The sequence below is a fragment of the Haliaeetus albicilla genome, chromosome 14 (genome assembly GCF_947461875.1).
Source record: "Haliaeetus albicilla chromosome 14, bHalAlb1.1, whole genome shotgun sequence".
In the NCBI taxonomy this organism is placed as follows: Eukaryota; Metazoa; Chordata; class Aves; order Accipitriformes; family Accipitridae; genus Haliaeetus; species Haliaeetus albicilla.
Window position 1 is genome coordinate 1,928,754 of NC_091496.1, and position 22,431 is coordinate 1,951,184.

The 22,431-nt window shown below is 51.2% G+C and overlaps 1 protein-coding gene across 1 annotated transcript; it reads left to right on the forward strand.

Annotated features, from left to right (window-relative positions):
• Positions 1-884: 884 nt before the first annotated feature.
• Positions 885-12,005, forward strand: ASB13 (ankyrin repeat and SOCS box containing 13). Its single transcript, XM_069801523.1, has 6 exons — positions 885-998; positions 3,575-3,762; positions 4,634-4,784; positions 6,253-6,387; positions 7,755-7,946; positions 9,748-12,005. Exons 1-6 carry the CDS (start codon positions 956-958, stop codon positions 9,873-9,875), a joined length of 837 nt encoding a protein of 278 aa, XP_069657624.1. The 5' UTR covers positions 885-955; the 3' UTR covers positions 9,876-12,005.
• The last annotated feature ends 10,426 nt before the right edge of the window (positions 12,006-22,431 follow it).

A 22,431-nucleotide genomic window follows, 5' to 3' on the forward strand; every position in this document is an offset into this window, starting at 1 on the left:
CAATCCCAGTCTCCCCCCCAGTACCCCCTCCTCACATACACCAGTACTTCCAGCAATCCCAGTCTCCCCCCCAGTACCCCCTCCCCCCTACACCAGTACTTCCAGCAATCCCAGTCTCCCCCCCAGTACCCCCTCCCCCCTACACCAGTACTTCCAGCAATCCCAGTCTCCCCCCCAGTACCCCCTCCTCACATACACCAGTACTTCCAGCAATCCCAGTCTCCCCCCCCAGTACCCCCTCCCCCCTACACCAGTACTTCCAGCAATCCCAGTCTCCCCCCCAGTACCCCCTCCCCCCTACACCAGTACTTCCAGCAATCCCAGTCTCCCCCCCAGTACCCCCTCCCCCCTACACCAGTACTTCCAGCAATCCCAGTCTCCCCCCCAGTACCCCCTCCCCCCTACACCAGTACTTCCAGCAATCCCAGTCTCCCCCCCAGTACCCCCTCCTCACATACACCAGTACTTCCAGCAGTCCCAGTCTCCCCCCCAGTACCCCCTCCCCCCTACACCAGTACTTCCAGCAATCCCAGTCTCCCCCCCAGTACCCCCTCCTCACATACACCAGTACTTCCAGCAATCCCAGTCTCCCCCCCAGTACCCCCTCCCCCCTACACCAGTACTTCCAGCAATCCCAGTCTCCCCCCCAGTACCCCCTCCCCCCTACACCAGTACTTCCAGCAGTCCCAGTCTCCCCCCCAGTACCCCCTCCCCCCTACACCAGTACTTCCAGCAGTCCCGGTCTCCCCCCACACGCAGTACCCCCCCCGCACACCCCAGTCCGCCCGCACCAGTGCTCCCAGCAGCCCGCCTCACCCGCGCCGCCCGGGGCACTACAACTCCCGGCGGCCGCCGCGGCCGGAGCCGGGAGCCCGGAGGCGGAGCGGGACGGAGCGGGACGGAACGGGACGGGGCGGAACGGGGCGGAGGAGGCCGGAGCCGGCGGGCCCGGGCCATGGAGAGCCCGGCCAGCAGCGGCTCCCTGCGGGGCGAGATCAGTGCGTGGGTGGCGGCGGCGCGGCCGTGGGGCGGTTGGGCTCGGTCCGCTCCGGGAGGAGACGCGGGCGTTTAGAGTGGGGGGCGGTGTTAGCGTCGCGGTTTGGGGGTGGGCAGGATGGTTTAGAGGTGGGCAGCGTGGTTTTGGGGGTGGGCAGGATGGTTTAGGGGTGGGCAGGATGGTTTTGGGGGTGGGCAGGGTGGTTTAGAGGTGGGCAGCGTGGTTTTGGGGGTGGGCAGGATGCTTTAGGGGTGGGCAGGATGGTTTAGAGGTGGGCAGCGTGGTTTTGGGGGTGGGCAGGATGCTTTAGGGGTGGGCAGGATGGTTTAGAGGTGGGCAGCGTGGTTTTGGGGGTGGGCAGGATGCTTTAGGGGTGGGCAGGATGGTTTTGGGGGTGGGCAGGATGGTTTAGAGGTGGGCAGCGTGGTTTTGGGGGTGGGCAGGATGCTTTAGGGGTGGGCAGGATGGTTTTGGGGGTGGGCAGGATGGTTTAGAGGTGGGCAGCGTGGTTTTGGGGGTGGGCAGGATGCTTTAGGGGTGGGCAGGATGGTTTTGGGAGCGAGCGGCCTCTTCCAAGGCAAGGGATGAGAGGAAGGTGAAGATGCTCTCAGGAGAGCCCCTGCTTCTGGGCATGGGGAATTATCATTGTACCTCCGGGAATTAGCTTGTGTGTGTGTGATCCGAAGAGCCGGTGTTGGGGAGAGGGGATGGCTCCCTCCTCGGAGGGAGATGACGGGTGGGAGCCATGTAACACCCCAGAAGACCCAAACCCTGCCTTCTCCTACCAGGTTACCTCCGCAGGGCTGGAGGTGACAAAGCTGCTTGCACGGCTGCTGGGAAATCATGACCCTGAGATGGGGCACAGCAGGCTGGAGCAGCGGGCCAAGCCCGCGGAAGGACTGTAGTGGGTGCAAATCTGTGCTACACGGCTGGTCCCCTTGGTAGTGATGCTCTCGAGTTGCATCAGGAACCGGCCGTGCTCCCTTGTGTCGTGCTTCAGCTGGCAAGGCTGAGCCCTTGAGTCTTGAGCGATGCTGTGCTGCAGATTTAGGAGGTCTGGCCCCAGCTGCAGTCTCCCTCCCGCTCCGTAACCCCAGTGGAGCTGGCTGGATTGTGGATCTGTGAGCGGCATCCATAGGGAATGATGATGTTATCTCTCACGTGAGCCTGCCCCGTAAGGAATTGTGCAGTAGGAGGGAAAAAAATCTGAGAGCCTGCAGTTTGCAAGTTTGGTTTTTTTGGGCTATATAATAAGCCCTTAATGCAATGCTGCTGGAGCTTATTCCTCCTATTCTTGGTCGTTTTGGTGACAAAGTGATGCTGCTTGGTGGCTGGCAATTTGACAGCTCCATCCTCATTTGGACTTCTTGCTTCTCCTGACATAAACCGCGAGAAGCTCCAGGGAAGGAAAAACAGCCTGCCCAGGGATATTGGCAAAGGGAATGAGGATCTAACAAGCAAATAAAAAAGCCTGCACATACTGTGTGCTGTGAAAATGAAAATGCTGGTCCTTGTGATTCCCTTTCAGGAGGTGGTTTCAGTCCACTGTACACCTCAGCATTGTGTTATTCTTGGAGTCTGCGCCATCTTTCATAACCACTGGCTTCTGTTAGCATTTGCTGCTTTATGCTGGTAAATAAAATGCTGCGTTTAGGGCTGGAGAGAGGAGGGATGGTCAATCCAACTGAAATACATAACAAGGTGTTTATTTTTTAAAAAATAAGGCAAATCATCCTTTTTCTCCCACTCCACAGCTGTGAGTGCCTGCCTTGAAATGGGGGTCTTACGGACCTTGTATTCAAAGGGCAGGAACTATAGCTGTGAGGTCTGTTTTGCCGATGGTTTTTAGTATTGACCTGCGTGCAGACAGTACCATACTGTTCATGTAACGCCTGCTTTCGCAGGGTACCGAGGCCTGTGTTTTTACAGGGAGGATGCATTTATCTTGCTGATGGATGTGTGAAAATGTGCAGGGCTGTTCTTTACTCATTGCTTCCTTCAAAGTTAAACACACCTGAAAGGAGATGATGATGTCAGTTAGTACTGGGAAGCTAAGCCCAGACTTGCCCCATGTAAGTGTAGATGCTCAGCGAAGACTTTGAAGCTAGCAACTTCGCTGTCGAAGCTCCGTTGACTTTTTGGGAAGATAGTTTTTAGGTGGGCTGAGTTGCTCTCTGAAGGTGTCCCATTTCCAGTGATTTTAGATGGAGCCAGGAGGACCAGTGCTCCCAATGCTAAACAGTGGGATGAATATGGACCTAATGAATGCTGCTGGGTTTGTACTTAGATAAAGTTTGAAGCAAGTACAGCAAAGCATTTCAGAAACTGTAAGGGAACCCAGCGTTACAAACAGTCCCTGCAAGGGTAGTAGTCAATGGGGAACGCACAAACATGAAGCACCTAACTTAAAATCACATGCCGAGTGGGGACATGTTGTGGAATAAGTTTCTCGTTCCCAGCTCTCTCTTCTAGCTGCCCACCCGCGTTCCCCGTCTGCTTTTCTCCAGCACAGAGACCCGTTTGCTCCACATGTATGCATTGTTTTATTTATTTATGTATTTATTATTTCCTCTCTAGGCTTCTGGGCCGATCGAACACCGGTTCATGAAGCAGCCAGGCGGGGAGAAATCCTGCAGCTGCAGCAGCTGATAGAGAGCGGAGCCTGCGTCAACGCAGTCACCTACGACTCTATCACCCCGTTACACGAGGCAAGCCTGCGAGGGCAAACGCAATGTGTCAAGCTCCTGCTGGCTGCAGGCGCCCAGGTGGGTATTTGGGTCTGATCCAACTGGGAACTTCATCTTGATGTCTGAAGTTATTTCTGAGATCTGGATTCTCCCCACGTAGCTCTAGGCTCTTCTTCATCACCCTGGGCTTTCTTGACAGTCAGCAGAGGATGGCAGGCCTTTTCAGAGGGTGTTTGAGCTTGATGAGGACTTAAAACAACTGCCTGGAAGTACTTCTGTGTCTCCTCCTCTCTTCACTGACTATCGACAGAGCCCAGGGTGACTAGAAATCTAGTTTAGATGACTCAAGTATGTAAAGCTAACTGGGATGAATCAAGGCGCCAGAAGGGTAGCAGGGGACACGTAGCTCCCAGAGGGGACTTATATTTATTCTTTCATTTCTTCTGTTACTTTTATTTTTATAATGGAAACAAAAATCAGCCAGAGTCTCTGGATATAGCTGGTGACAACTGTCTTCAAGGGCTTGTGACTTCTCACACGCTGAAGACAGCCATGCTCCGAGCAAAGCTGGCGAAGTGGAGCACGTGTACTGTCCCTAGTCCTTCTCAGCGCAAAGTCGGCCAGCTTGGCTGAGTCCACTGATGAAGCTGAGCTTTGCACTAAAGCAAACAAGGAGTTGCGTTGTGTTACTCAGCACAAGGCTTGTAACCTTCAGCCGGAGAGTGGTAGAAAAATATAATGGTGGAAATAATAGCCGAAACTTGTGACATTAATGTGCGTCTGTGCCCTGAGAATGATGGGAACAGCGTGAACCAGGTTGCTGGCAGTAGCAACCAACTCTTTCCCTAGCCCAGAATATTTCTAGGATTAAAAGAAGTGGAAATGTAGGCAAGAGAGTACTGCCACACAGCAGCCTGCGGGTACCTAATTTTTTTTTTCTGCCTTGAAGGTGGATGCCAGGAATATTGATGGCAGCACTCCGCTCTGTGACGCCTGTGCCTCGGGTAGCATAGAGTGTGTGAAAGTGCTGCTGTCCCACGGTGCCAAGGTGAACCCTCCCCTTTACACAGCGTCTCCTCTCCACGAAGCCTGCATGAATGGTAAGCCCGTGTGGTCTTATCTTTACATGGTTATTTGCAACTTGAGGGGGAAAAAAAAGCAGCTGCCAAGTATCCTAAATTGACTGTAAGCTGTTGTTGCTTATCAGACCATTACAGCTTGCAAATATGTCAGCCTTACGTGGGCACATCTCCCGTTGAATTCTGAATGCAAAGTGCTGTGGTATCGGGTGAATAAAGCCATCAGTTGTGTTGGGTGCTTTTATCCCGCATGACAGACACGGGATAAGATCTGAGGCAGATAAAACACCAGCTTCTTGGTGGTCTATTAGAAAACCTTCAGCCAAAAAAGTAGCTTTGCTCTTGTGAACAGAGAGGAGTTTGCATCCTTTCCCTCTGATCCAAATTGAGATGGAATAAATTGCTCTGAGTAAGACACGAGACCATCTTAATCAGGTAGTCCTGTCCTAGACCCTTCCTGGTTGTTCAGAGCTGTTGGAGGAGGCTGTCAGGTGGAAAGAAGGTGCCAGGGACTGTTGGGCAGTGCTGCTGCCTGTACTGCTCCTTGTCCCTCTGACAGCCTTTTCCAGCTGGACGGTCTATCCAGGGGATAAGAGAAGACTGCAGGGGCCAAAATAATTTCCCAGCTGGTGCATGCCAGCTGCTCTCTGCTCCCTCCGTCCTCTACTCAAGCCTCTTCTGGACATTTGGATCTGGGTTACGGAGCAGGAGGAAGCATCAGGGGTGGCTGTGACAGCAGCAGAGGCAGGGGGAGTGGCAGAAGGGTATTTAAGTGTAATTCCTCCCCTGAACTTACACTTGCACGGACACAACAGCAGGAAAGCCTGGATGTGAGAGCAGTAATGTCCCTGTTAGATGATTGTGACCAAATCTTTTAATCTTGTGCCTCGGTTTCCTCTTTGTAAGATGTAATACCTCCTCTCTCCTCCCCTTCACTGTTTTTGTTGTATGCTGTCCTGGACAGAGTTTCCCTTCGACTATGAAGGCTGTGGGAGACAGCATTTTTGACAAACAGGTAGTTACTTAAATACGTAGCTGTGAGCTCTTGCTTAGCTTTTCCTCCTTAAGCCTTTTTCCTAAGGCTTGATGATGATGACTGCCTGCTTTCTGTTAAGTGATATTATTAGCATTGGAAAAAGTAAAGCCGGAGTGGTCTTGAAGGTGATCTAATCCACCCAGGGCAGGATCAGCAATACAACCAGCTCCACGAACAACAGGTGATTTAGTGCAAACCCTTGAATTCAGGTTTGTTTGACCTGACTCCCTGCGAGACCTGTTAGCTCTAGCTCAGTGCCGTGCAGATGTGACTCTCTTTCTTGTGTCCTGGTCTCCGTCTTGGTCCTAGAGAGTATTGTGTTGGCTCACAAGCATTTCTATTTTGCAGCCATCACCCCAAATACTAAACAGGCTGTTTGTGGGTCAACCTGATGCCATACGCTCCCGTTTGAGCTGCGTCCTTTCTTTTCACTCACATCTTCCCTTTCTAAAGGTAGCTCAGAGTGCGTGCAGCTCCTCATCGATGTCGGTGCGAACTTGGAGGCTCACGACTGCCATTTCGGGACTCCCCTACACGTGGCCTGTGCCAGGGAGCATCTGGACTGTGCAAAGTTGCTGCTCAAAGCAGGTATGGCAGCCACAGGGTTTGCTTCTGGGTGGGCAGGAGATGGTGGTGTCTGTGCACGGCATTTCCCTCGGTGCTCCGCCGAGGCATTCTTGTCGAAGAGCTTATTCATTCACAGCATAATATAGATGGCAAAGGTGAAAGGGTTTTGCCTTTACATGAGCAAAGCTTAATGCTTAAGGTTTTTTTCAGTGTATGCCTGTCAATATCCAGTTTGTGATGTTCCCAGTGACATTCCCATTCTCTTATTTTAATAAAATTCAGACCTCTTCAGCCCCCTAGAGCAAAGTTTCAGCTTCTTCCCAAAAGTGGTATCAACTGGTGGGCATGTGTTCAGCTTTGGTAGCACAGTCTTATGGTTTTGGATAGGTGTTAGGGAGAGATGTTAGGATTTGATGTTGTACAGAAAACCAGAGATGAAGTCACTTCATACCTCAGGGAGATCTGGTTAGTGTTATGCGCAGATGAGTTCACTGGATGTTCAAGTCAGTGTTCTGTGCTCCAGGTTTCACATCCCAGTTTTCTTGCTGCTAACTTCGGGGGAATTTGAAGTTGGACTGCTTGTCTTTGCCTGTGCTTACCAGGAGGTGATTTGGCCCAGGGTTGGGGATTTGTTTTGCTGAACGTTAGTTGTTTAAAAATTACTCATCTAAGCTAGCCTGTTCCCAGCCCCTCCAGTTTCTTGTCTTGGGCACCCTTTAATTAATTCCACAGAAATGCCTGTTTCTCCTCATTAGTTATAAAGGGAGTTCATTGTGGCTACACATATCTAAAAGTCAGTTGTTTGAATTCAGTGAGGTTCAGCTCGCCTCCGCTGAACAAATCCACTGATAAAATGCAAGCGGTTGTGGGGGGATTGGAAGAACCTTTTGCTGTCAGCTTATAAAAGCCAAACTTTCTTAGAAAAAAAATCTGTAACTAAGACTTGATCCCGCAGTGATGTCTGATGGCGAGCTGCAACTTCTCATGGGTCTGGGGTATTTCTGTTAAAATAGTTAACAAAGATGTCACTGTTAGCCGTGAGTGGGAGCACTCCACTGAGACAACTGGGAATGGCTCTTTGCTGGCTTTGGACAGCACAGATCAGGAAGCAATTCTGAACTTTGCACTCAGCAGCTTATTTACTCGGTAGCATGGACTAAAATCCTTTCTCTGCAAGGAAAACATAAAGCCCAAGAAGAAAACTCATGCGTTGCCAGCACCGAGAACGTGGTCAGCAGTTTGGTTTCCTGTTTGTGCTGTTTTGTTTGGATCTCGTTCTAGTTGCTTGTGCATGTTTTAACAGCATTTTTTTCTCCAGTCAAACCACTCTTTACGTTTGGGTCAAGGAAGGCTTTCATGAACAGGTTTATTTTTCTTTCTGGCCTCAGGGGCAAATGTGAATGCTGCTAAACTTCATGAAACAGCCCTCCACCATGCAGCAAAAGTGAAAAATGTAGATCTTGTGGAGATGCTGATTGAATTTGGAGGAAACATTTACGCAAGGGACAACCGAGGAAAGAAGCCGTCGGATTACACCTGGAGCAGCAGTCCCACAGCAAAGTGCTTTGAGTACTACGAAAGTAAGTGAGATATGATTCCCTGCCCCAGGAATTCAGTGACTGCCAACTCCATTGCTCCACATCATGATTCTCAGTCCACTTTGATTTGTAGGTCCCTGATCATTTTTCTGTAAAGGTGTAGAGTTCTTGGTGGCAAATGTACGCCAGCTGGCTGTAGCCTAGCTCTGCTTAATTGTGGTTGAATGATAGTGGTAAGATGGTCCAAATCATGCCCTCACTGAATTCAGGTCCCTCTCATGTGTCAGCATCAGCATTTATGCTTTGGTGCATTAAGTCAGGTCAAGGAAATTGCCTGGTTGAAAACTCATTTTATTTGGGGCAAGAAACGTGTTAAACTTTAGCTGTGCTGGCTGTGTGATTTTGGAGGAGACATTTGACTGACGTTTGAGGGTGGCTTTAAATCAATCTTTGTCTTGGTTACCCTTAAAGGACCTCAGCAGAGTAATTCACAGACCCTTCTGAACATTTGCGGACTGCTGCTGCGCTACATGATCCTAAACATCATAGAATCACAGAATCACAGAACGGTTTGGGTTGGAAGGGACCTTTAAAGGTCATCTAGTCCAAGCCTCCTGCCATGGGCAGGGACGTCTTTCACTGTGTCAGGTTGCTTGAAGCCTTGTCCAACCTGACCTTGAACCCTTCTAATGATGGGGCATCCACAACTTCTTTGGGCAGCCTGTTCCAGTGTCTCACCACCCTCCTCATAAAAAAATTCTTCCTTATAGAATGAAAAATTTCTTCCTTATAGAATAATAAAGAATTTTCTGGCTTTGCAGTCCTTTGTGTGGTGAGCACCTTATAACTCCTTCTCCCCCTGACTTCTCTTCTTCCTGTAGCAGTCTCTCCTCCAAGTTATTCATTGCTCTCTTTTCCTAGAGAGCAGTGAAGTGTGCTGGTCTGGCTGCAGCTGAGCTGGCTGAAGAGATTGCATCCTACGTGCCCATAAATACTCCTTATATCTTGCCAGAGTTTACTGCCCACTAAACCCAGCTGGCAGAACTGCACGTGTAGTTGCTTTTCAACGCAGACTGTTGCAAAAGCACTGTGCTAGCTTTATTAGTATTTTTTTTTTCTTTTGATTTGTATCATTAAAGTCGGGACTAGATCCAGAACAGATGCAGATCTTGGAGGCTGGTGATTGCCAAGGCTGTGGGGATAGGGATAGCAGCTTCTTCGAAATGACTGCTTCCAGAGCAACGTGCCCGATTGTCACTGTAGGTCCGTGCATGAGCATCGACACCCAGTGTTGAGGCTGTGGGCTGCAGATTGGGGGCTGTTTGGAAGGGGCTTGGGGAGTTGTCTTGGAGATCTCAGCAGAGTGCTGAGTGAAAAGGGTTAATGCAGTCCTTCGATGGAGAAACAGAGCAGTACAGAAGTGTTGGAAGTAGGTTTTGTACCTATATACAGTGTGGCTGAGGCTGAATACAGCATCACGAAGGGAAATCTGGAAGTCTTGGATAGCCCCAGTGGATCAGAGCAGGTAATCCAGTGGGCACCGCTGGGCTTCAGGGGATGCAGGCAAGGAAGGGAACTGGGAGAAGGGCACTGCAGCTGTGCTCGCTATTTCTGGTGGGATTCGCATCGGGATGAGCCTTGGGAGAGCGTGCCCATGGCTCTGCGGTGCCTCCCTTGGGCCTGGGTGCTGCGGGAGGTCGAGCGCTTGTAAGCAGAGCCAGGATTGTGATCGCAGCAGGGACGGTGCCAGGCGTCACCCTCCTGGGAGGTCTGTGCTCCTGTGGGAAGATCAGCTGTCCGCTGAGCTGCAGCCCTGACTTTGGATCCTCTTTTCTCATTTTAGAAACGCCTCTGAGTTTGTCGCAGCTCTGCAGAGTTACGGTGAGGAAAGCCGCCGGGCAGCGAGCACTGGAGAAGATTGCCAAGCTAAATATTCCTCCGCGATTAATCCAGTACCTGTCCTACAACTGACAGGGGTGAAGGTGGCCAGGAAGGACAATATCTTTAGCTCCCACAGTATGAAGTATCTGTCTCTTCTACCTCCCCCCAAGAAATTAATTTTAATTTAAGCAAACTGGTGTAAATAGTATTTATGAGGCAGCACTTCCTCTTCTCCGTGGGCAAAGACAGGCTCAGGGAACGTGTAGCACTGGCTTGAAGTTGTCACGTCTCCTGGGGTGATCCGTTAGACTGTCACTGTGTTTGAGGCTGTAGTGCTCGCTCTTTGAGCGGAATTAATCTTGCCTAATTTTACCTGTCTCTAGCATCTCTGTATGATCTAGCCAGACTCCCTTTGCAGTCAGCAAAGAGAAATAGATACTTCTGGAGCAGGGTTCATCTGTCCTGTTTTAGATGCCTGTGCTGGGATGACACGGTATGCCTCGGGAGCGCCTATCTCTGCTGACCGCAAAGGGATTTGGAGGTGATACCCTCGGGTACGGACGTCTGTGTTTCTGCAGTGGGAGCGCTGGATCCCACCTTTGTGTTAACAACTCAAGTGACGGCTGCCTTGAGAGACCTGCGTGCTCTAGCTGGAGGCAAATTAAGTCCCCAGCAAGCTCAGGACTAATTAGAGGCACTGCAGCCGGTTACTGACTTTCCATGAACATCAGCAGGCTTTGGCTCAACACCAGCAGTGAGGACAAACTGCTGCCAGATCAGGGTTGACTTTGCCCATGCTCCTTCCTCGCTGAAGGTGAGCCAGCTCTTACCGTAGTCTTCCTCTAGGGTATCGCCACGTCTAGTTTTCAAGCCCAAGCAGGAAGCAGGTCTCTCTGCACGTCCAAGGATGCTTCCCTCCAGATGGCTGGTCCCAAACAATATCTCTCCACTTGCTCTGAGCCACTGTGGCCACTCTGTTCGTTTTATGTGCAATAAGTGGCAGAGCTGCTGCCCGGTGGTGCCTGAAGTACGGCGAGGGCACGTCCCTTGTGTAGAGGTGCAGCAGATCCCTGTGGTATATACCCACACATGAAAGGCAGTAGGAGGGCTGGGCTCTGCCTTGGGTTTTGAGATTTTTATTTTTTTTATTTTCCCCCCTCTGAATTTCTCTCTCGATGCTGGAGCCTCTCCAGAGGTTGGCAGCCCTGAGCCGTGTGCTGCTGAGCGTTGTTCTCGAATCCTTTGGCTTCAGCAGATGCAACTGCAGCTTCATCATTCGGTGATTTAAATCTTCAGGGTGACATTTGTATGAGCAGAGCCAAAATTGTCAGCTGTCTTCCAGATGAGACGTTACATGCTGTCTGAAGGCAGTAACCTACCTACAGGATACGTGGTACTAAGGGGATGGAGCTCCCCGGTGCCCCCATGGCAAGTCTTAGCACTGTGATGAGAAGAAATCCCTCCTCTGAATGACAGCAGATGTTACAAAATCCGCTGTCTAATGTGGCATCCAGCTAACTCAGGGCTCTCAACATCCTTCACGCCGTGAACTAACGATTGAGAGCAGACGGTCGCTTGCCTGCTGCCTGCAGGATCTCGTGCTCCCCCAGCCAGCGCGATGGGGCTTGGCCTCGGGAGAGAGGGCGAAAATAGCGTAAGCACAGGGTTGAAGAGCTGAGGTGGAACTGAATGCACTTTAATGGTGACCAGCAAATCACTTTGTTTTTTAATTTTTGGTTGGGTTTTTTCCCCCTTCACCCCTTTGTTGTTTTTTTTCTTTTGCTGTGCTGTATCCTATAGAGCTGGACAGAAAAAAGTTCAGATCCTGCTCCTTGGGGGATTGTCTGTTTATAATTCTGATTTTTGTGTTTAAAGTATCAGAAATGTGAAATAGCCGAGAAGCTCAGGGAAGCCCTAGAGATGTTTATTGTGGGATTCATCCTTGTGATTGATAGGATAAAGGTTTTGTATTGTATCTTTCAAGAAAAGCTTCCTCTGCCCAACATGCATGTCCTTACAGATAAATATGTATTAGGAAAGTGCACCTTTTGGTAATCTAGGGTGAAAACCTTCCCTCTTGGTTCAAATTCAAATCCCTTGTTAGGTTGCTTTTTTAACATTGCCTAAGCTGGTGAAATAATGAAATGGTAGAGTCCAAGTTTCCAATGTAAAAAAAAAAAAGACTCCTCGAACAACCGAGAATAAAATTACAAGTTCCTATTTATGTGTATTGGGTTTGTGTGGCAAGGTTTTGGTAGCAGGGGGGCTACAGGGGTGGCTTCTGTGAGAAGCTGCTAGAAGCTTCCCCTATGTCCGACAGAGCCAAGGCCAGCCGGCTCCGAGACGGACCCACCGCTGGCCAAGGCTGAGCCCATCAGCGATGGTGGTAGTGCCGCTGTGATAACATATTTAAGAAGGGAAAAAAAATGTTGTGGGGCACAGAAACCACAGCCAGAGAGAAAAGTGAGAACATGTGAGAGAAACAGCCCCGCAGACCCCCAGGTCAGTGCAGAAGGAGGGGAGGAGATGCTCCAGGCGCCGGAGCAGAGATTCCCCTGCAGCCCGTGGGGAAGACCACGGTGAGGCAGGCTGTCCCCCTGCAGCCCAGGGAGGTCCACGGGGGAGCAGATCTCCACCTGCAGCCCGGGGAGGACTCCACGCCGGAGCAGGGAACGAGTGATGAGTCCAGCCCCTGAGGAGAAAGGAGCAGCAGAGACAAGGTGTGATGAACTGACCCCAACCCCATTCCCCGTCCCCCTGCACCGCTGGTGGAGGGTAGGTAGAGAATTTGGGAGTGAAGCTGTGCCTGGGAAGAAGGGAGGGGTGGGGGAAAGGTGTTTCAAGATTTGGTTTTATTTCTCATTACCCTACTCTGGTTCGATTGGCAATAAATTAATTTTCCTCAAGTCAAGTCTGGTTTGCCCGTGGCAGTAATTGGTCAGTGATCTCTCCCTGTCCTTATCTTGACCCACAAGCCTTTCGTTATATTTTCTCTCCCCTGTCTGGTTGAGGAGGGGAGTGACAGAGCGGCTTTGGTGGGCACCTGGAGTCCAGCCAGGGTCAAACCACCACATTACATCATGTTTATTTTTTTCCTCTCTTTTAAGTCACCTCTCTGGTAGGTCCTAAAGTTTGTTTTGGTTTTTTTTTAAATCTCTTTTAAGAGGTCCTGCTGATCAATGCATGCATCCAGCAGGGACTTACTGAGAGAGCTAAGCACCTCTTATTTGGTGGTGATAGCCAGACTCGTTCAGTAGCAGTTTTCTTAAGACACCCACTTGTTACAGCCCTGTCTGGAGGGAGAGGTGTTCCAGGAAAGTCCTTTGAGAGCCAACGAGCTACAAAACAACACCCAAGTCGTTCCCCGATGTGCCGTGCCACTGAGGCAAGTGGCCAGATCATGCCATGGCTGTTGTTGACCCAGTGGGTGTTTACTTGTGCATTTCTGGGTTTCTAAACTGCAAGTGAAAATTAAGAGTCAGATTCTTTTTAATCTTTTATCCAACCTGTCTAGCCCTCAGTTCTTTTAATCCTGCAGGGATTTCTCAGCTGGTTGTGAAGCATCTTCTGAGCTGTTGCGTTTTACAGCTCGGAGTAAAAGCCAAGTAGGTACCAAATTAAACCGATGTGATGTTTTGGCTTCCCTTAATATCTCAGGCTGCAATTTTTGTGGCAGTTAGCAGTTACTGCACAAGTAGTGGCATCATCCTTGCTGCAGGTATAGTCTGGAGAGCTGGGAATCACTGAAGCCGCCTCAAATGAAGAAGAAAATTAGAAGCTTTGGGGATAACATTGCACTAACAGGGGGGCTGGGGGCTACACTGGGGGTCAAATTTGGATTACGGTCTCTCCTGGCCCGTGAATTGCTGAGAGTACCTCCACTAACTAAAACAAGAGGCCGTGGCAGGTCGTCGGAGAGCTTCTGCTAACCCGTTGCACTGCGCTGCCCTGCTTCACGTGAGCCACCGAAGCGGACGGCCCGGGATCGCCCGCGAGACATCCCAGAGGCCGTGGACACGCCGTTCTGTATCCCATTAAGCTGTACCCGTCTCTCCTCGCACCATCACATCGCAGGTATGGGTTGGGAAAGGCAGTTGTGGTTGACCCCAAGAGATTCCTCCTCTGGTTATTTTTTACACTGGTTGCGTTTTTTTTTCTTAGGTGTATAAGAAAGAAGGTCTCAAGAGGACCTTACCTTCTCGAAGTTTTATGCGTCTTCCCTGGGTGATGTACCCTCTGGCCACGTAGGGTTGATTTCTCTCACTTATGGGTTAAAAAACTTGGAGATCCCAAGCAGCCAGTTCACACTGAGTTTATAGGGACCGGGTGCCTTTGCTGCAGCTGAAGGACCCGTGGGTTTGTAGAGTTTGGGGCTTGTTGGGAATGAAAGAGGCTGTCTGAATCACGGGTATTATTAAGTGAAACTCCTCGACTGACTCTGCTTGGGTTACACCCTCTGCTTTATTTTAAGTCAGGTTCTGGCTATTATTTGACTTCCTTCACCCTTTAATCTGAATGTCAAATCAGGGCATGAATCCAATGCAAACAAACCCAAACCCACCAGGCTGGTCCTGCTTTCATCCCTCCCCTTCCCGGGCTCCCCAAACTGCAAACCCAGTTGAGCATTTTGGGCCACCTTCCCTCTCCTGTGGGTTTCTCCACCAACTTTGCTGCAGGTCCAGCAGCACAGGGAGCGGTCTGAAATAACCCCGCTGCTTCGGGGAAGCCCAGGTGAGAACAGGGCTTTGCTTTCATGGGTGAAAAATCACCTTTTGGACAGTTAGCCTCGCTCCTGGGTGCTGCTGGCCAGGCTTCTTAAGGTCGGCTTGCAAGTGGGGAGCTTGATCGTAGCAGCTTTTCTCCAACTATATGAAGTTTGTCCAGAAAAAACAAGGTGTGACTGAAGCCGATGCCTTGGAAGAAAGCCTCGCGGCGCTGAAGAATTAACTCCTTGTAACGCCAGCAGTCCTTGCTTTCCCCAGACGAGGCGGAGAGGAGCCACCCTTCCCCTCCATGAAGGAAGGATTTGTGCCGTTGGTTGCAGCTCCCCAAGTCTCAGCATAAAGAAATAGCAGCGAAGGGAAGACGTCAAACACAAACAGCGTCGGTGTTTTTATTTTTTAGTATGTTCAGGGGACTTTGTACAAGAGAGTAAACCCCAAGAGCTGCCCTAACCTTAGCAGCAGCAAACAAAGACCGCAGTGTCCTCTGGAAGGTGACACCTGAAGATGAGTAATGCAGTGGTTGCATCACATTTAGAGCAAGCATGAGCATGAAGTATCTGTTCTACCTCTTGATTTTAAACAAAAAAACCCCAAATGCTGAAGACCTTGAGTGTTTCCTTGAGCTTTCACACACCCTGTTCATCACTTCCCTCCTTTCTTCACGGGAACAAGTGATCTTGTATGATCTTGCACGTGCAAGAAGACGGTCCCTGTCCCGCACGCTCGAGCGGGAGCCAGTGTAAACTGAGTTGGGGGGGTCTCTGCTGACTTGCGCTTGCTTGAGGTCCAACCTTGGGCAGCTCGGAGGCTGGTGAACGTCCTGGTCCCTGGCCTGGGGGAGACCAGAGCACCGGTTGTTTTGAAATCAGGGTTTTTAAGGCCAAAGTTATTATTTTCTAACTTAAAGCCAGCACCTAAATCCATAGCAAGGTAGCAAAGCATAAGGGATGAAAAAAACCCTACTGATATTTAGGACCTGTGGAAACCTTGACTATTTCTACATGGCACCTTTAGGTTTGCCTGCGCTGTTAGTTAACCCTAGGCTCTCCTCCCTGCATGCCACCGGGGACAAAAACCTCATGTGTCCTGCAAAAAATCCCAAACCAACTCACTTTTTCACCCAACAGCATAGATGCAGCTTGTACTTCAGTAGGTCCTCTGTAACTGTGACACCCTGATGCTTCTCTGGGTTTAGGCAAGAGACACCAAACTCAGAAAGCGTTGACCTCTGTTTGTTTGGAAAGAGTACAGCCCACTAGGAAGATGCTATTTATATTTATACCCGATTGTCTGATTTTTAATGGTTCCTAGCACGCTGTGACGGTAAGATTTGGGCAGGTACGAATGTGCTGGAGTGTTATTTGTGATGAAAACTAGCTCTGAAAGGTTTCATCTGTGCCCGACTGTGTTTCTTCCATAGACGGTGGTGGTGAGGGGTCTGTGCATTGCAGGGGGCTTGGACTAGGTGACCTTTAAAGGTCCCTTCCAACCCCAACTGTCCTGTGATTCTATAAAAATAGGCTTGTTTTCATAGTGATTACAGGCTTTTAGGGGCACACTGGCTGAGATTTTTGAGAGGACACTGAAATGATGAAAAACAAGCCCTGCCATACCCCCCCAAATTTTAGTCCTTGTTTCCCAGGGATGCTTCCTACATCTCACTGAAACCTGGGGAGAGGGGCTGCGACTGGGGAAACCTCTTCCCCCTGGGCAGCTTGCAAAGGGATTGGGGGAAATCCTGAGTCCTGGAAGAAAACGGAGGCTGGAAACAACATCCCAAAGAAATTGGGAGGAAGGTGAGGTGGTCTGGGGACAAAGGGACAGTCCCTTCCCTAAGAGAAGCTCTCCAGCCATCCTGCTCACCAGGTCTGTCTTATGGACCGCGGGAGCCGGTTGGGGTGGGGAAAAGGTGCCTGTGGATTTTTGGGGAGGTGTTTTTGGGGGGAATTGGCACCGATTTGTGATGTGAGGGTGAAAAATCTTCAAAATCTGCAGGTTTTGTTGCAGCTGGGGTTGCGGGGAGCCTCTTCCCCCCGAGGTACCGCTTGGCGGTGCTGCTCCCCCCAGTTAAGAACAGCAAAACCTCCCTGGGGAGTGGGAAATATTTAACCAGCTGGGTCTGTACCAGTTTTCGCAGGAGAAAGACAAATCCTGGAAAAGCTTTGAAAAATCTGCTCCCCAAAACAAGCCCGGGCGGTTTTCTGTGGGCGGACAGCAAAGGCATCGTGGGTTGCCCCGAGCCAAGATGTTCTTTTTTTTTTTTCCAGCAAAGCTCTTAAATCTGCAAACATGGGCCCCATTTCACCTGTATTTGAGGGTTCCCCCCCCCTTATCCTGGGTAAAAATGAATAGCAACAACAAATCGCCTCCAGACGACTCAATTCCTACCTCCGGGCTTCAATCCTCCCCATTGCAAAAAAAGCTTTTTTGCATTCCCCAGATCTGTCAGTAATAAAATTCCTCTGATCTCAGCTCGGGGGGGGGTATGCATTTTTGAGGAACAAAATGGGAATTGAGGGAAAGACATGCAAACCCAGCTTGGCTGAGGGGAGAGGGGAAGCATGGGGCATCCTCCCTGGATGGGATAAAAATAGGGCAAAAAATAAGAATGGAGGGGTTGCGAAGCAGTTATTTTTTCCTTTCAGCTTTGCCTAGGCTCTTTTTTTTTTTTTTTTTTTTTTTGGCATCTCTTCTTGTGAGGGCTGATTTGGGGCTAGTATGGACCAAAGTGGGAAATTAAGGATTGTTTTTTTTTTTAAGGTATAAAGAGAGGAATATGCTGGGCTTTAAAGCTGCAGAGGTCGGGATGGTTTTTTTTTAATTGTTTGTTTATCTCTGGCAGTGAGTTATAGAGCTATGGCACCATCATCCTGCCTATCCTGGGGGAGAAAAGAGGGAGAAGACCCCAAAATCTCCTCCGGCTGGGATATGGTGGGCTGTGGTTACGTGGGGCTGCCGGCACGCCGGCGAGCTGGGCCGCGTGCGTGGCGGCTGAGGTCATGGTGCTATTAATTTCCCATTAAAAGCCCCAATGGCTCCGGCACTGCAGGGATGGAAAATGAAGCAGCTCCGATTGCGGCTGCTGCAGTTAACCCCTGCAGGGATGCCTGACTTTTTGGGTTGAGAAAGCCAAATCCCGTGGTGCCAGCGGTAGACTACATCCCTTGAAGGTTGACGGTCACCACCTTGGCCACCCTACAGCTGCTGCAGGTCCTTATCTGGCTCCCGAGGGACTCAGGATCCCTTCAGATGTCTAGGAAACCCTCCTGGCGCCTGTAAAGACCTCATCCGATTTAATCCCCCGCCAGCCGGCCGGGCTGGAGCCACATCTGCCCACCCTGCGATGCTGGAAACCTGGCCATCGCTGAGTGCCTGGGGGCTGGCGACTGGTTGCATTTCATGCTCGAAAGCCCCCAGGGCTGACATGGGGGGCTTATTTTGGTAACTTGAACTTGGGAAACCCCTCGGCTGTGGAAGGGAGAGAGAGGAGCCCTGTGAAATGCAGTGGCAGCTGGGGGCTCCTGGCATCCCTGCGAGGAGCCCCAAGTGTCTTTGCAAAATCCCTTGGGGCTTTATATTGAGCCTTGGGAACGCCGGGGAAATGAGATGGAGGGGCTGGGGAGGTGTTCCCCTCCTTGCAGTGAGGCACAGGGTGTTAGAGCAGCCCTGGGGCTGCTCTCGGCTCAGCTCATGCCCCCCAAAACCTACCTGGCATTTGCAGAGCATGGGGGCCCCTGTCCTGGTCCCCTCTCCTGGTCACACTTGTCCCCATCTCCTGGTTGTTCTGGTCCCTTCTTCTTGTCCTGCTTGTCTCCTGCTCCCGCTTATCCCCAGCCCAACCACTTGTCCTTATCTCCTGGTCCCTCTTGTCCTTGTCCCCTGGTCCTACTGGTCCCTTCTCCTGGTCCCACTTGTCTCCATCTCCTGATCTCACTTGTCCTTTTCCCCTGGTCCCACTGGTCTCTTCTGGTCCAATTTGTCTCCATCTCCTGGTTCCACTTGTGTCTGTCTCCTCATGCCACTTGCTCCATCCTTTGGTTGCATTTTTCCTCTCTCCTGGCTCTTCTTGTCCCCAACACCTGGTCCCACTGGTCCCGTCTCTTGGTCATGTTTGTCCCCAACTCCTGGTCTCATTTGTTTCCCTCTCCTGGTCCTGTTGGTCTCCTGGTACCATTTGTCCACTGTCCTCCTACTCATTCCCATGTCCCCGTCCCACTTGTCCCCTCCCCTGGTCCTGCTCTCAGGGGCAGTTTTGGTACAGACCCAGTGGGATTCAGTGCAGCCTTTTGGGGGCAGAGCCTTTCCCCATCAGGTGAAGCCCAATGCAGCCCCCCCAAGATTCATCACCAGATGTCCTGGCAGATGCAGCCAAGAGGTTATCATGATTTTGGCCCAGCTGTGAGCTGAGACTGGGGAAACTCGTGTCATGCAAAGCAGCTCCATGCCTCGGATGCCGCTGGGCATCTGCATTGCAACGGTACTTGTAGTCCCACATGGGGCAAAGGGGCTAATGCCAAAAAAAAACCCCAGCCCCTGGGTAAACCCAACTGCTCCAGTCCCAAAATCAGGCACTTTGCCCCAAAACAATTCCCCATCTGGTGCAACCTCAGGCTCGGCGCTGGGTCTAGCCCCAAATGGCCCCGTTCAGCATCATCTTGGCCATCCTTGGGCACCATGGCCCATCCTGCCCCATACGCGGTGCCTGGTCGTGGGGCAATTTGTGTTGTGGTGGTGTTTTTTTTTTTTCCTCCCCCAATACAGTGATTTTTCCTTTCACAGATGACATGAAAGTGGAAAATCAGCGAGAAAAAGCACTTTAAAACAGGTTAAAAAACACCCCTGAGAAATGAAACAGTTTTCTGCCAAACTAAATATTGGAAAGACATATTTTCAAAGGTGTTTTGGGGTTTTTAGGGGTTCGTTTAGTTATTTATTCCCTCATGCAGAACCTGGATTGCTGCAAACCAACTGAGCTTTCCTCTGTGGCCATCCCCTAACCCCTCACCTCACCAACTGGGATCAACCCCACTGCAAAAATCCTTTTTTCCCCACTTTTTTACAGCAGTCGGGTGTCGAGGGGCCTCCCCTTCCCATGGGCAGCGACATTTCCCAGGCAATACGTCATGTTTACTTAAGAGCAGAGTTATTGCCAGGGAGGAGGCAGGGAGCCATGGCCCTGGGGAGGCTTGGGGGGGGAAATGGCGAAAATGGGGAAAAAAATCCTGCCTCTCTTTTCAACATCTTTTGGGAGGGCTCAGAAAAGCTCCTTGGTCTCTCTTGGGGGTGTCAGTATTGTTTCCCCAATGTTTAATTGATGTGTTTTTAAAGCCCAGTTCTTCAAATGTTATTAAAATGTCTTGTTTTGCTAAAATAAAAGGGAATGGGGAGAATTTGTGACTGATTCAGCAACCCTGGAGCAGAAGCATCTGCAGTCCCCATGGTGGGTGATGCTGGGGGGTTCATGAGCTGCTTTTCTCCTAAAAAAGTATCACTTTAGAGAAAAACTGTGTCCAGGTGAACCAGAACTGTGAGTAGGGAGAGGGGAGCGATGGGGGGTTTATGGTTGGACCTCTGGTTTTGGGTGGTGCTGGAGTCCTTGGTGGCTTTTTTGTTGGAAAGGCTGGCAGAAAATATATGGCAAAGTGGTGGAAGATTGTTTGTCAGCTGTGGAGATGGGATCAGCTGCTACAGCCTGGATCCAGGAGATCCCCCCAAGTCCCATTCCAAGAGATCTCCCGTGCCCCATCCTGCAGGATCCTCCGTGTCCCATTCTAGATGATCCCCATGTCCCATCCTAGATGAACCCCCAGGTCCCCAGGTGATCCCCCACGGTCCGTTCTAAGTGATCCCTCCTCTGCCACCCTGTGCGGTCACCCCTCAGGTCCCATCTTAGATGATCTCCCAGATACCATCCTAGATGATCCCCCAGGTCCAATCACTTGGAGGATCCTCCAAGCTCTATCCTAAGTGATCTCCAGCGTGCCATCCCTGGTGACCCCCTCCCAGGTCCCACCTCAGGTCACCCCACCCCCCAGGTCTTATTCCAAGGGATCTCCCAGGACTCATCCGAGATAATCCCCCAAGCCCCATCCTAAATGGTCCCTCATGTTGCACCCCAGGTGACCCTCCTCCAGGTCCCCTCTTGGCTGATCCCCCAGGTTTTATCCCAAGGGATCACCCAGGTCCTAGCCTAGATGATTCCCCAGGACCCATCCCAGGTGACCCCTACCCAGGTCCCACCCTGCAATCTCCCTCCCCAGGTGCAGGGGACCATCCCGGTCGGGTTTTGGGGTGGAATCGGCCAGTCTCTCCCTTACCACCCCATGCCCCCATTTTCCACCCTGCATGGATTCCCCCCCCCCAACCTCCCAGGCACCGAGTGCACCTCCCATGCACGCTCAATTAATTTAATCATTAACCAATGCCTGATCCAAACTGCCCCCTGAGTCATGGCTCTGCCCTGCATGGCAGGAGGCAGTGTGCGAGTGCTGGGCCAGATCCTGCACCCCGTCAGCTCCTTCCCCTTCCAGCAGGGCAATTTGAGCCTGGAAAGCTAGATTTGGGAAGCAAAATCCCCTCCCGTGGCACTGCTGAAGCAAACAGGACCCTCCTATCTGTCCGTCTGTCCATCCCGAATGATGCCGGCAGAAACCTTCCCGCCACGTTCCCGACCATCAAATTGGGGGAGAAACGGGCAAAGGTTTCCAGTGCCAAAGCACAAATAAACTTTCTTCTCCAGGCCACTGCCACTGCTGATGGGGCTGCGGGGCCAGCGTTTCTGGCCGGGGTCCAGCCTCCCGTGAAAGGCCGTTGTTAAGAAAAACCAGCTCGGGATAAGTGGCGTGAAAAAATACTCTGGTAATTAACCAACCCCAGAATAGAAGGAGAAAAGGTCAAGCCTAAAAATACAGGGTATGGTTTTGCACTGAAACGCGGCATTAATAAATAATCATGTTTTCGGGAAGGTCTAATTTTAGTGACTCGGGTACAATAGCCTAGCGTGACCCCTTCGCTTGATCTTGCGGGATTTCGGGCTTTATTTTTTTGCCTGGCTTTGCCCCGTTCTTGTCCCCCGCAGAGCTGCGGGCAGGTTGGATGCGCGAGCAAGAGGGCAGCACATGGTGAGAGGTGCTGGGTGCTGGGCTGGGGGCCGTGCCTGGGGTGCAACGAGCGTGGGCGTGCTCAGCCCCGCCAGCTGGCGTGCAGGCACCTGCCTGGTTTTCCGAGCGTTGGGAAAACAACCGGGATTGCCAAAGATTCCGGCCCCAGGGATGGGCTGGAGGTGGGGGATGAAGTCCTCGTGGTGGCTTGAATATCCCCAGAGCCACAATGTCCCCCGTGAAACAGCTATGCCCCGCTCACGCCGCCTCCCTGTTTGCTCATTAGTGACTGAGCATTAATAAGACCCATTATAATTAATTTTCCTTCAAACCCCTCTGTGTAGGGAATCACCCCAGCCCGGGGCAGGAAGGCTGCTGCAATTGGGTTTCACCCTCTTTGTTGGGAAACGGAGTCACGCAGAGCATGACGGGGTGGATTACAGCCAGGAAAGGTGAATCCTGGTCTAATTTATCTTTGGGATGCGGATTAGGGCTAAATCCAGCTGCCAACTCTCCTCTTAGCTTGGGGGGAGGGAGAAAAGGGCCCCCAATACCCTGGGGGTGCAGACAGCAGACCCCAAAAGTGATGGTGATTTGGGGTGGGGACAGCCACAACCCTGGGGGCTGCGGCTGGAGGGTGCCCAGCACCCACGAGGGGCATTTTTCCAGCTTGTAGGGAAGAAGAATGGGGGGAAAGAGGATGGGGGTGATGTGGGGCTTGACCCTGGCTGGGATGCACTGATGTCAGTGATTTGGGGGGTTGTTTTTTAGCAGGGACCCCAAAGAGAAGCCAAAGGAAGAAATGGCAGCCACCAGGACATG

Bases quoted from the DNA above. Each gene is read 5' to 3' on its own strand.
- ASB13 (XM_069801523.1), top strand. From the start codon at position 956: ATGGAGAGCCCGGCCAGCAGCGGCTCCCTGCGGGGCGAGATCA. The intron at 999-3,574 runs GTGCGTGGGTGG...TTTCCTCTCTAG, and splicing joins CTCCCTGCGGGGCGAGATCA to GCTTCTGGGCCGATCGAACA. The intron at 4,785-6,252 runs GTAAGCCCGTGT...CCCTTTCTAAAG, and splicing joins CCACGAAGCCTGCATGAATG to GTAGCTCAGAGTGCGTGCAG.